At 36.3% G+C, this 13,568-nt stretch overlaps 1 protein-coding gene across 3 annotated transcripts; it reads right to left on the bottom strand.

Moving 5' to 3' along the window:
- Positions 1–662: 662 nt before the first annotated feature.
- kat2a (K(lysine) acetyltransferase 2A) lies at positions 663–13,154 on the bottom strand. Of its 3 annotated transcripts, none has more exons than XM_067373653.1 (18): positions 12,886–13,154; positions 12,246–12,369; positions 9,961–10,106; positions 9,751–9,840; positions 9,457–9,638; positions 8,499–8,690; positions 8,304–8,410; positions 7,667–7,771; positions 7,235–7,371; positions 6,898–7,106; positions 6,645–6,771; positions 5,083–5,193; positions 4,835–4,978; positions 4,467–4,581; positions 4,336–4,372; positions 2,642–2,705; positions 2,467–2,551; positions 663–2,299 (listed from the first exon to the last, which is right to left on the bottom strand). In XM_067373653.1, exons 1-18 carry the CDS (start codon positions 13,102–13,104, stop codon positions 2,106–2,108), a joined length of 2,388 nt encoding a protein of 795 aa, XP_067229754.1. In that variant the 5' UTR covers positions 13,105–13,154; the 3' UTR covers positions 663–2,105. The 3 variants fall into 3 exon arrangements, 2 of the variants coding, with proteins under 2 accessions (XP_067229754.1, XP_067229762.1); XM_067373661.1 differs by having other exon boundaries at positions 4,336–4,369; XR_010893437.1 differs by lacking the exons at positions 663–2,299; positions 2,467–2,551; positions 2,642–2,705 and having other exon boundaries at positions 4,340–4,372; positions 4,467–4,649.
- Between the last annotated feature and the right edge of the window lie 414 nt (positions 13,155–13,568).

Raw genomic sequence — 13,568 nt, 5'->3', positions numbered from 1 at the left:
GAAGGAACTGGCTTTGTCATCTGCCTGTTAGTCATACATTAAGGAAACTGAAACAATATTGAGTTTAATGAAAACAAAAAAAAAGAAAGAAAGAAAATGATGACATTGTATAATAATAATAATGGGAGTGTAATCTGACAACTAGATTGCTGTTTATAATTTAGCTTTACAGAGATACACATTTACAAAAAAAAAAAAAAAAAAATCTTTTAAATTTTGAAATCTAATTTTTAGTTTTAAAAGGTTTAAAAATAAAGTATAAAAATATAAATTAAAAATAATATAATAAATTATTAATCCTAATATTTCTATAGTAATTGTATTGCAAAATATTAGTTTATTCCTGTGATGCAAAGCTGAATTTTCCGCATCATTACTCCAATTTTCAGTGTCACATGATCCTTCATAAATAATTGTTTTGCAGCTCAAGAAACATATTAGTATCTAAGTTTAATTTGCTTAATATTTTAGTAAAAACCATGATACATTATCAAAGAACACATTCTTTGATGAACCCAGTTCAAAAGAACAGCATTTAAATAAAAAATAAATAAATAAATAAATAAAAAGATTATAAATGTCTTTATGCTCACTTTTGATCAATTTAATGTGTCCTTTCTGGGAAAAAAAAAAAAAATTAAAAAATAATTTATAAACTCCAAACTTTTGTACGGTATTGTATATAAAAGCTATAACCACAGACTCATTTATAATTTACTAATAAATCTGTTCCATTTTGCAATCCATTGTGATTCTATAAATCTCTATTTGCATAATTCAGAATTGGAAAAGCTCAAATCTGCATCATTTCTCAGCAAGGAAAACTTAGATAAAAAATTGTTTATTTTCAAAACAAAAAACCAACAAAAAAAAAACAATTATAGTACACAGAACCGTAGCAATTTACATGCATCATCCAAATGTAACCATATCCAACCACTTTCGATCACACCCGTCTGTCCTCTTCATGAGAGGGGTCATCAGTGACACACAGTAAATCCAAAAGAACCCTGATAATACATCAACATTGCAGCAGTTTGTCAAAGTCATGATTCAAGTAAATGCCCTTTACGAGAGACTGAAAATAAACTAGCTGTCCTGTCCCGTGTGTGAGAGTGGTAAACTAGCAGATAACATGCTGTATTGCAGAAATCACATACATATTTGGATATAGAGGTTTGTGCAGTTGTTCTTTCTGAGTATTTTAGGTAGTAGCCAACAAAGTGTTGTGCAGTTGAGATTGAAATGGAAATAGTTGTTCGTGGTCCCAAAGGGGGGGTAAAAAGCAGGTTGCAAAAATGGTGAATGCTTACGCCTGGGGTCATGACACACTGAAAGCTTTCAAAGAAGACAAATATTGGTTTGTGAAAAAAGATAAACACTTCACGACTGCACTGACAAAGCAAAGTGGACAGCAGTAATTTCCCAGGAGAAGAAAAAAAAAAAAGCACGGCTATTGTTACTTGAAGTGATCTGTCACAGAAGGAGCCGTCGTTTTTGTCCAATAAAAGCCATTGATGGAACTCAACTCAAAACAAAAAACTAAAAAAAAAGAAAAGAAAAAAGATTTCCCTCATATTTTCAGATTTATACTGAAGAGGCACATCCTGTATGTGACTGACCGGCTGTTTCAAACAGCTTTGGCAGAGAATGGTGCCACCGCAGTGACATCACTAGAGGCCAAATATTGTCCGTCTTTGGCTGCAGCATCTCGGGTCAGAGGAGTTTCACAGGATAAGACTTTAAGTTACACAACTGAATGTTTGTGTATGTAGAGCAACAGCTTGCAGTGTGCGTGAGTCCTTCGTTTTATGGTGGAGGACGAGAAAGAAGTACAGAACTGCTATTGGTGATTTCTGTCTATGCTAACGCCCACATTGAACACTTTCAGTTTCCATTTTCCCTTAATGCACTGGCATGGCAGAGTCACACACATGAATATAACCTTGTGTTTTATAACTATATTGTATAAAGAAAAACAGTAACAGAATGCAGCAACTTTCGACAGGTTTGGATGTCGTTCATCCAAATAAAAGGTGTATGTGTGTATGTGATCACACTCTCTATATTATCTAACTGGTCCCTTGTCCTAGGCTAGATGTCCGTTACTTATCAATGAGCCCAGCCTCTTTCAGTTTGAAGTAGAAAAACTTCTCCAGTGTGTTGGCACACTTGCAGTACTCGCTGTCTGGAGGGTTGTATTCTCTGCAGTTCGTGATCACACGCTGCAGGTCGGCGATAAACAGCTTTTTTGTGACATAATACCGGTTCTTCAGACGCTCCGTCATGGTTTTCAAGTCTGAGTAGGAGGAGAGGTTTATTTTATTGGATGCAATTTGATGTTGTTAAAACTATAGCTTTTTACTGATTAATATTGGCTGTCCAGCTGGTTTAACTAATTCAATAGCAGCTCTTCAGAATGGTTAAAATCTCATTACTGTACATGCAGATCATATCAGTACCCACCAATGGGGAAGCGGATAACCTCATAATAGTCAGGAGCTTCAGATTTCTTCACTGGCTCCATGAAAGGCCAGGAGTCTGGATGCGTCTGTTAACACACAATGAAATAGTAAGAATATAACCGAATATTGTGTAGTTTAGATGAATGTGCGATTGAGCGTGACAACAGGCCTCTTACTTTAATCTGTGCGAGTAGATTCTTTAGCATGTTGTAAAGCAGATCTGGATCTTTCAGCTCTTTACTGCAGAGATAAAATAAGAGGGAATGATGGATACATGCAGGGTGCAAAAATAACACATTAAAACACCAAAAGCAAGTAAAAATTGATCTTGGCCAATAAAATGGTTACTCTCGCAGATGGCTGGTAACTTTACTAGGAACTGCAAAGAGACTGGCTCATCTCATATACAGTGCTCAGTGTAAATTAGTACACCACCTTTGAAAATAAACATTTTAAACAATATCTCAATGAACACAAAAACAATTTCCAAAATACTGACAAGACTAGTTTAATATAACATCTGTTTAACTTATAACATGAAAGTAAGGTTAATAATATAACTTAGATTACACATTTTTCAGTTATATAAATGTGTAATCTAAGTTTTTCAAAGGGGTGTACTCGTTTACGCTGAGCACTGTATGAGTGACCAACTATTGTCACAAGTATGCGGAAAAACAGCTAAATAATTTTTACAAAAACATACGCTTAGAAATAAATAATGGCAAATATAATTTTCATTGCAATTAAAAATATTAAATGACTAGACTCTCAATTCAATTTTCTGGCAAAAATCCCTGTGTACACACATACACTACCTTTCAAAAGCTCTTTTTTAATGTTTTTGAGAGATGTCTAATGCTCAAGGCAACATTTATTTGTTCAAAAATACAGTAAATTTCACAGTGATATTAAAATAACTGTCTTCTATTTAAATATATTATAATGTATTCCTGTGATGTCAAAGCTGAATGTTTAGCATCATTACTCCAGTCTTCAGTGTCACACGATCCTTCAGAATTTATTCTAATATGAAGACTTTCTGCTCAAGAAACATTTCTTATTATTATCAATGTTGAGAACAGTTATGCTGCTTAATATTAATAAAATAAAAACCAAAATAACGACTTTTTTCAACAATTTCTAGTGATGGGTGATTTCAAAACACTGCTTTATTGAAGCTTTATGAATATTTCGATTCGAATCAGTGTTTCGGAGCGTGTATCAAAGTCACGTGTACCATTGAAATTTCAAAACATTTCAAAATACTTATGATATAATTAAGCCTCTTTTACTAAAATCACATGACTTTGGCAGTTTGATAGTTTGGTACTGATGCTCCGAACCACTGATTCGAAACAAAAGATTTGAAAAGTTTTAAAACCTCATGAAGCAGTGTTTTGAATTCGCCCATCACTAGATATTGTTGAATAAAGTCGTTATTTTGTTTTTTTGGTGCACAAAAAGTATTCTCGTCACTTCATAACATTAAGGTTGAACCACTGTAGTCACATGAGCTATCTTTAGTAGCTTTCTGGGCATTGAAAGTGTTAATTATCTTGCTGGCAATGCAGGCCTCACGAAGCCATTGGATTTTTTCAAAAATATCTTAATTTGTGTTCTGAAGATGAACGAAAGTCTTACGGGTGTGGAACGACATGAAGGTGAGTAATTAATGACTGAAATTTCATTTATGGGTGAACTAACCGTTTGATGTGTCATTGCCGAATTAATTCCTTTAAAAAAAAATCTTACTGACCCCAAAAGGTAGTGTACACAACATGATATCACTGTAAAATCACTAAGATGATTCAGTACAGACACACAGATGGTCTTAGATTTTAGAATGAATATACATAAATTCTCTGACCTTTTCTCCTTGGCACTAGGTTTCCAACCAGTCTCTCCTCAAGAAGACAAAAAGGAGGGAGTGAGTGTTTGTAAATGGAAGGATTTTGTGGGTGCATAATAACCACTAATGTGAGACAAGCACACACTTACTGATGCCTGGTATACTCTCCACAGGAATCTGTCGCACACCCTCTTTAAAGCAGGTGAGACCAGGATACACTTTCCTGATCTGATTCTGTTTCCTCTCGATCAGTTTCTTGATTATCTACAGCAGACGACAACAACCCCATAGGACTGGAAGTCATATACTGTAACAAAGACTGGCTGCCTTGCCTTTCTCCGAGACATTCAGAGAAATTGACAAAAGATTAATGTCCAGCCATTTTGAGATATTTTGAGATCTGCCAAAAAGTGACAAATATCCCTCTCCAAAAACCATATCCAAAATTTGATACAATTATATTTCCCAACACAATGTAATTCCCATCCAGCAGCGGGGGAAATCTCTGCACTCTCACCTCTTTCTGTCTCTTTATGATGTGTGAGAGTTCGGTGTAGGGTATTCTGGGATTGAGTTCGCACTCCATCAGCGTGGCTCCCTCGTAGTCTTTGATGTAACCAAGGTAGCGGCTCTTCGGCACTTTGATGTCTTTGGAGAAGCCCTACCGACAGAAAGAGGGGTCAACAGATGGAGTTGTACAGTGGAAAAAACAGAAAATGACAAGAGAGGCTGGTGGAGTCGGAAGGTGAGTGGCTGGACCCGTACCTGTTTCTTGAAGTAGCCGATGGCGTATTCGTCAGCATAAGTGAGAAAGTACAGGATGCTGTGCTTGATGTGGTACTCCTTAAGATGATTCATCAGGTGTGTGCCATAGCCCTAAACATGAACACACAAACAATTATCAATAAATCAACTGAAAGACATCAACTCATAACAAAAAGGATGTTTTTATACCATACAACATATTAACATAATATATTAATTTCTGAAATCAATGTGTTCTAAGTAATTTAAAAAACAAATAAAGCATGTCATTATCAATGTATCAGTATCCATAATGTGTTTGTCAGTGGAGATGAATATGTATGAGAAACCTTTCCATGGGCTTTTCTGTATGTTTTGCTTGTTGAATGTTCTATGTGACTTTATGCAGTAACTTATACTAACAGTCTGTAAATGGTATTATTTTTGTTTTTATTGTTATTGTCTTCATTATTACTTTCTTTTAATTGCTTTTATACCATATATAAAAAATCCATATAACAATGATCTTGAGGATTGTATGACTAATGATTATCTTTATTTTTCTCATTTTTGTTTTTTTCTACTTGTGGACAATACTCTGACCATGTTAATGCTGAATAAACAGGTCAAAAAAGACAACTAGATTAGGAAGCAAGCAAGGCTAATAAAAGGTTTTTGTTTAAGTTTTTCCAGTATTTCTGTTGTAATTATGACAAAGCTGCTTACTTTAAAGTTATTTATAGGGTTAGTTCACTCAAAATTGAAAATTCTGTCATTAATTACTCACCCTCATATCGTTCATCTTCAGATCACAAATTAAGAAATTTTTTGATGAAATCTGATGGCTCAGTGAGGCCTACATTGACAGCAAGATAATTAACACTTTCAATGCCCAGAAAGCTACTAAAAGCATATTTAAAACAGTTCATGTGACTATGGAGCATGTATCAAACTGCCGTTTGATACATGCTCCGAACCACTGATTTGAAACAAAAGATTAGTAAAGCTTCGAAGCTTCATGAAGTAGTGTTTTGAAATCGCCCATCAATATTGTTTTGTTTTGTCTTTTGGCGCACAAAAAGTATTCTCGTCGTTTCATAACATTAAGGTTGAACCACTGTAGTCACATGAACTGTTTTAAATATGTCTTTAGTATCTTTCTGGGCATTGAAAGTGTTAATTATCTTGTTGGCAATGGAGGCCTCACTGAGCAATCGTATTTCATCAAAAATGTCTTAATTTGTGTTCTGAAGATGAACAAAGGTCTTACGGATGTGGAACGACATGAGGGTGAGTAATTAATGACAGAAATTTCATTTTTGGGTGAACTAATCCTTTAAGGGAAACAGAGTATTGATATATTAAATTAATTAACCAAGATTCATTTTGATAGAACTGTATTTGAGAAGGGAAACAAGTACTATAAATTTGGTGCTTTTTTTTAGCAGTTTAATTTAGAGTTCGATAATTTAATATATATTTATAATAATTTATTCATTTAAAAACTTTTAAGTCATCCTGTCCCCTTGGTTGAGAGCCACTAGTTTAGAGTAAGTCAGCCTCCATCAAGTGCATCTCCATACCTTGACCTGCTCGTTGGAGGTGACTGCACAAAAGACGATCTCTGTGAATCCCTGAGTGGGGAACATCCTGAAGCAAATCCCCCCAATCACACGGCCATCTTTAATCAGAGCCAAAGTCTTGTGCTTCCTGCAGTCACACAGAGGGCGCAAGGTCAAAAGAGGCTGAGGAGGCTAGCGAGACACCTGACAACAGCTAAAGGTTGAGGCAAGTAGTGGGCTCTTTGGAAAAAGAAAGGGGCCACTGAGGACTTACGGGTCAAACACAAGACGTGTGATGTACTCTTTGGGCATGCGGGGAAGTTGATGGGAGAAAACATTTTGCAGGCCCACGAGCCACATTAGAATCTTCTTATTGGACTTCTGAGAGAGAGAGTTACCAATCACATGGAACTCAATGATGCCTCTCCTCTCCTCCAGACGAGCCGTCTCATCACGAGCTGCGTTTGCAGACAACAGACTAGTCTGGGAAACCAGAAAACAGACCACTGTTAGATAAGAAGATAAAATTTGACTCTTCAACTGTAAATACAAAACGGAAAAACCTCATGCTAGATTAAGGCTATCATAAGGGTGTGATAAGCTGTGATGACCTCTGGCCCCAGCATGGCAGCAGGGTCTGTGATGGTTTTCATGACTTCATTGACCAGTTCCATTGGGATGTCGCCCATCACCCGGATCCGCTTTGCATCCTCCAGAGTCAGCGCCTCAGGAAGCTTTCGCTTCTCTCCTGAGAGACAATGTTTTACACAATGTTACGAGTGACTGACATGATCATTGTCATCATGAGTCAACCACAGTGGTTCTCAACTCTGGCCCTTGAGATACACTTTCCTACAGAGTTTACCTCCAACCTTGATTAACTTGTTCAGGTTAGAACTAAACTCTGCAGGAAAGTGGACCTCGAGGGCCAGAGTTGAGAACCACTGGATCTACTGCATATAAATGATTGTATATTTAAAGTTGTAATGCCAAGAAAGTAAACAGTTCACAGTGCGCAGTAAATAAATATGCAATCTTCTTACCGGGTATTGGTTCAGAGGAAGCAACATCCAAACCTGTAACACTCAGACCAGAACCGCTGCTACCCTTACTGAGAGGAGAGCCAGACACCGAGACTGGACTCAGTACTAAGACAGTAAGAGAAGGGGTTTGAAGCAACATAGTCCAAAATAAAGCATGTCAAGCTGAGTCACTATGGTGGCTCACACACTGGCAGATACATTAGAGATTTCCATCTGCACAATTTTTTAGTATGTTGTGCAGTGAGAATTGCTTGTAATAATCTTGTCTGGATTATTGAATGTTTGGAGAATGAAAATTACAAATTGTCACATTAATCTGACAATGTTTTTTGAACATATAGAATGATAAAAACCTAATTTATTGTAGACTTTAATGACATAGAATGCATTATGGTGGCAGTCTACTTGAAGTTATCTTTATTATTTGTAAATTTTGATGTTTTTAGTAATGAATTTAGTTCAGGTAACTAAAGACAAAGGAAGTTGGCTTAATCTGAAACCATTACAAGGTTGATATAGCCTAATATTTCTGAATAAAAATACATGTCATGCTTGCATTTTTAACATCAATGTAAATTTGAGAAAGTTGTTGAAACATTACAAAATGCTCATCCCTAATAACCACCTAAACACGCACCTGTTTGATGGCCCAGCTGTGCCCCCTCTGAGGCTGGCATGGTGAAGTCCGCCTCCCAAATGGGGGAGTTTTCTCCATAGATTTCTTCTTCCAGCATGGAAAGAAACCTAACAAGCACACACAAGCAAACATATAATCAGTTGGGCTATGTGAGAGCGATGGCTTTGGAGCATGTATTGATACGATGTGTCTTACTTGGGGAAGTGTGTGAGGATCAGAGTGCGTTTCTCTGGTGGGAGCTTGTCTTTCTCCACTCTGAACTTCTCCAGTAACTGTCTGCGGGTGACGGTGAAGATGGACTTCAGCAGACTGCGGCCGAACACCTGACAGGTCTCGTACCGTGGCAAGCTGTCATTGCTCTGAGGAACGTGACAGTAACACAGCCACCTGAAACACACAGACACACACAAACACCAAATTCACAAAATTGTAATAATTGTATGGATTCATACACATCAAAATTATAATAATGAATTAAAACTAAACATTTCTCATATGCTCACCAAGGCTGCATTTTGTATGATCACAAATAAAGTAGAAACAGAGAATTTATTAAAAAAAAAAAAAAAAAAAAAAAAAAGTTTTCTATTTGAATATATTTTTAAAATATAATTTATTTCTGTGACGGCAAAGCTAAATTTTTGCATCATGACTCCACTCTTCAATGTCACACGATCCTTCAGAAATCAGTCTAATATGGATGAACTGTTGCTCAGGAAACATATATAATTATTATCAATGTTGTGCTGCTTAATATTTTTGTGTAAAATCTTCAATAAATGTCTTTACTGTCACTTTTGATCAACTTAATGCATCCTTTCTAAATAAAAGGTATTCTTTTCTTAAAAAAAAAAAAAAATACTGACCCCAAACTTTTAAATGGTATATTCATTATCAATATATATCATTTTGAGTCAGGGGTTGCAATGAGACATTTGTGGAGAAATGTCTCTAGTTTTTTTTTTTTTTAGATATAAAATTATGCTGTCAAGATTTTGACATTTGATGGCGTGACTCATTTCAAATAAGTGAACTGATCATCTTTTCCTCTTTACAACTAGTTATTGTGCAACTATTAGCATCAGTTTCAGCATCTATATGTATATAACCCACAAACACACACTCATTTACAATATAACTCACAAACACACACCTAGTATAATCAACTTTGTAGGCGGCTGCATCCTCTTTCTGAGCCCTCTGACGGAACTGTGACGGAGTCTCCAGCTTCCAGTAGTTCAGACAGAGCAGAAACATCTTACTGAGCTCATACATGGTCTGCCTCTCCTTAGGCGCCAAATGACTAAACTTATACTGAACAAAGTTCAACACCCCCTGAGACAGAGAAAGAGAGAGAGTTCTTGAGTGCAGAACAACTCTGCATAAAATGACAAATGACTGGCAGAAAGCTTTGCTTGTGATACACACTTTCTTATACACTACATACTTGTTCTATGTTGGGTTTTTCAAAGGGAGGGCTCCCGAGAGAGCCTTCCACCACTGGCTTCCCCATCTGAAGAATACACTTCCTCAGCAACTAAGAAAAGAAACAAACAGCCACCAAAAAAATCTTAAAAGGCTTCTTAACATGTAACTACCTTGAGCATGATTGCACTTTTAAAAAAATAAAGGATGCAGATGTCAATTGCCCATTTACCTTGAACAAATAAAAGTAGACTTGCTTGGTGTCTGTGTCTTCCTCTTTATGGACAGACATGAAGAGATTCTCCACGTCCACCACCATCCCCAACAACCGGTTGATCTCCTCCTCAGACACATTCTCCAGGTGAGACACGTGTTCCGCTAAAGATAAACACACAAGAGAATGTGAACACTACCTGAAGCAATAATAACTATGCGTTATGTGATTGTGAACTACACAGTTAACATATACTGGCCCGTATAACCACAAAGGCATTTATGCTGCTTATCTCTGGTTTGCATGACTTATACTTCATAAATACATGTTCTAACATGGATGGGTTAAATGCAGAGGACAAATTCTGATTATGGGTTGCCATACTTGGCCTTCACACATCACTTATATGAAATTCTGGATTACGTAATCAGATTCCAAAAATTAGGTACTTGTAATTAGACTGCATTACGTTTTAAAATACTCAGACTACAGTTAGTTTTTAATTGATTACATGATTACATATTATTCGCACAATGGCAGTAAATCATTCATAATTTATTGATTCTCCCTAATTCTCCTTTTTCATTTCTAAAAAAGCATGTTGAATTCAGAAAGTCTTCTAGTTCAGTCATTAGTCAGGTGGCTATAATTACATGGAAAAAAGACGCCACAAAACATTTGAGCACTGAATTTACAGAAATCATTTCACTTTTAAGGAGCGTTTTCTCAGCAATGCATATCTAATCAACTCCTGACGAACACATTAATTATTAATTATCAGTAGGTCATTTAACCATGTATTGCTATGTCTTTGGAAGGCATTTGTCTTTCAATCACATTTTTATTATAATTTTTATTATTTTAAAATGATTTATTTTAAATTTTACGTTTTTTAATTTTAATTATTAGCTTTTCATTAAACTCGCAAACCCTGAAGTAATGTAATATTTAATGCACTTGCTGTCGATAAAGAATTAAATATATATTTTCTTTCTAAGAAAATTTTCTTTTAATCTAAAAAGGTAGTCAGATTATATTACCTAAAATGTTTAATGTAATGGATTACGTTACTAACTGCAATTTTTGTCATGTAATTTGGAATCAGTAACGGACTACATTTTGTAAGTAATCTATGCAGCACTGTAGTGTTGTAGTCACCAAGACCACCAAAACCGAGACCAGGTCGTCTCGAGACAAAGACAAAACCAAGACTTTGGGGGGTTGAGACCGAATCAAGACCAAGACCAAGGCAAGTCGAGGCCAAGTCAAGACCAAGACCAGACTAGCACTCCTCAAATTTATCTGAAAGATGCCTGAGAAATGTCTTATTTTTAATCAATAATTACAATTAGAATAATAAGACACTATATAGAGCTGTTACCAATCAACTGAAATCACTAACAACAAAACAGAAGTTGCATCTGAATTGGTACAATTACAAATGCATAAATAATGTTGAGATTTGTTTTAAAAAAAAAATTGTTTACTGAACATTGTTTAAAAAAAAAAAAAAAATATATATATATATATATATATCAATATCACATTTGCAATTGTTCTCATATTTGTGAAAACAGCCCTCTTTCTTTTGATATTGCTTAATTATATCATATGTTATAATATAAATATCAAGATCATATACAAGTACTTATTTGCAATCCTATCATGAATTTTGTGGGCATTTGTATTAAATCCCTTGTTGATTTCTGACCCGGCACAACAGTAACAAAATAAGTGAAATTAGAAATAAGTTATCGGTTGCATTTGAAGCAAGAAGTTTATATATGATTATTAATAATGATGTTAACAAATAAATCAGACAATGAATGCAATGGCAATTTAGCAATATCCCGCATTTTTGGTCTTGACAGGTCTTGAAATAAAATCCTGAGTCCTTTTAGTCTGAGACAAAGACAAGACCGAGACCAAGACAAGTCCAAGACTTTCAAAAAATGGTCTTAAGACCGATCTCGAGACCAAGACCAGTCTGGAGTACTACAAAACTACAGCACTGTATACATTTATGTACAGTCTTGTATACCTTTGTCTTTTTGTCAGATTTTCTTCAAATCAAAGTTGTTGTGTGATGTAGCTGGTTGGTTTGGTTCATGGGTTATAACTCTTTAACTAAGACTTTTTAAAAATACCTATTCAAAAAATGAATTGGAAAAATACTTGGGGAACCAAGGCCACTGAAAAAGCAGGTGGGCAAGCGCTGTTGCACTCCATCATGCTACACCAGCCTATTCTGGGTCTGATAATAGTGTGATGTAACAGAACCGCCACAGAAGCATTAATCTTACCCAAAGAGTGTCCACAGCTTCGGCAGGCCTCTGTCAGGCTGGCTGCATGCTGCTGGAGCTCCATACGAGCAGCTGTTGGTGGATTGGGGTTTTTCCACCCATTACACTTACAAGCGTCATTCGCCTGTGATTAGAGAACATGACTGTGATTTAAATAACTGTCAATGAGGACAGTAAACATCAGGTTCAGTTAGATGTTGATCAAACTGTCCAAACATTCTTATGAATAAGTATGCCGTGATGATAACATGGCATAATAAAAAGGGATATACAAAAATACACCCAACATATGGAGCATGTTATGAAAACATACATAATAAATGCATCCAATTAACCCCCACAGACTGATTTTACACCACATAGGCGGTCTCAAAACCTATTAAGCTCCCCATTTTGACAGCATTTCTGCATGGGTAGGAGGTCACTAGAAATGTGAGTAATTTTCCACTCTTAAGTTCATAGGAAGGAGGTTTTCAAAGTCCTGTGTTTTTATTTTCTAGCCTTAAATCGTCTTTAGTCTTTTATTATTTGTGTTCGTAGCAGGGAACATCCGTCACGAGTTTGCAGACTGTTAGTGAAGCACTGACACATGAAAGGCCAGGGAACTCGCTCTATTGTTACGAGCCGAGCTCTCGGTTACCTTGCAGGAGGAAAACACTCCGAGTTTCTCCAGCTTTTTAGCCCGCGGAAACGAGCGGACTTGGGCTTTCTTCTGGCTGGACCACTGCTGTTGACTCAGGCCTGGTCGGGCCGGGTCGCTGCTCCCAGCTCCGGGGTTTGGGTTGGACCCTGCCGGGCCGCTGGAATGAGCTTGCTGAAGCCGGGGCTGCGCGGAGGTCTGTGCCGCCGGGTCCGCCATATCAGCAGCCTCACTTCCCCTCCTAGGATCGCCGCGTACACTTCCACCCAGTGCCGTTTCAATAAAGTTTTGTGATGATTTTCGATACACGGTCTGACCACTGCACTGCGCGTGCGCAATGTGTGAGGATGCTGGGAGATGTAGTACTATAAGCTGTAGTACAGAATTAAACTATATAATACTTTCCACTGGGGGGCATTAAACACTTGAGCTACTTATTGTGCTATATCACTTTTTTTTTTTTTTTTTTTTTTTTTTTAGGAGAAAATAAGCTTATGAAACGTTTAGCTGTATAAACTATTTTAGTAGCAAACTGCCTTATATATATATATATATATATATATATATATATATATATATATATATATAATATAAATTTTAAAACTAGTCAGCTAATGTGGTTAATACATTAGCCGACAGACTTTTTAGAAAAACACCAAAATAAATCTGTAAATAAATTTACA

This window comes from Chanodichthys erythropterus, chromosome 3, assembly GCF_024489055.1.
Source record: "Chanodichthys erythropterus isolate Z2021 chromosome 3, ASM2448905v1, whole genome shotgun sequence".
Lineage (NCBI taxonomy): Eukaryota > Metazoa > Chordata > Actinopteri > Cypriniformes > Xenocyprididae > Chanodichthys > Chanodichthys erythropterus.
The sequence above is the reverse complement of the archived record's forward strand: the minus strand, read 5'-3'. Positions and strand labels throughout refer to the sequence as shown.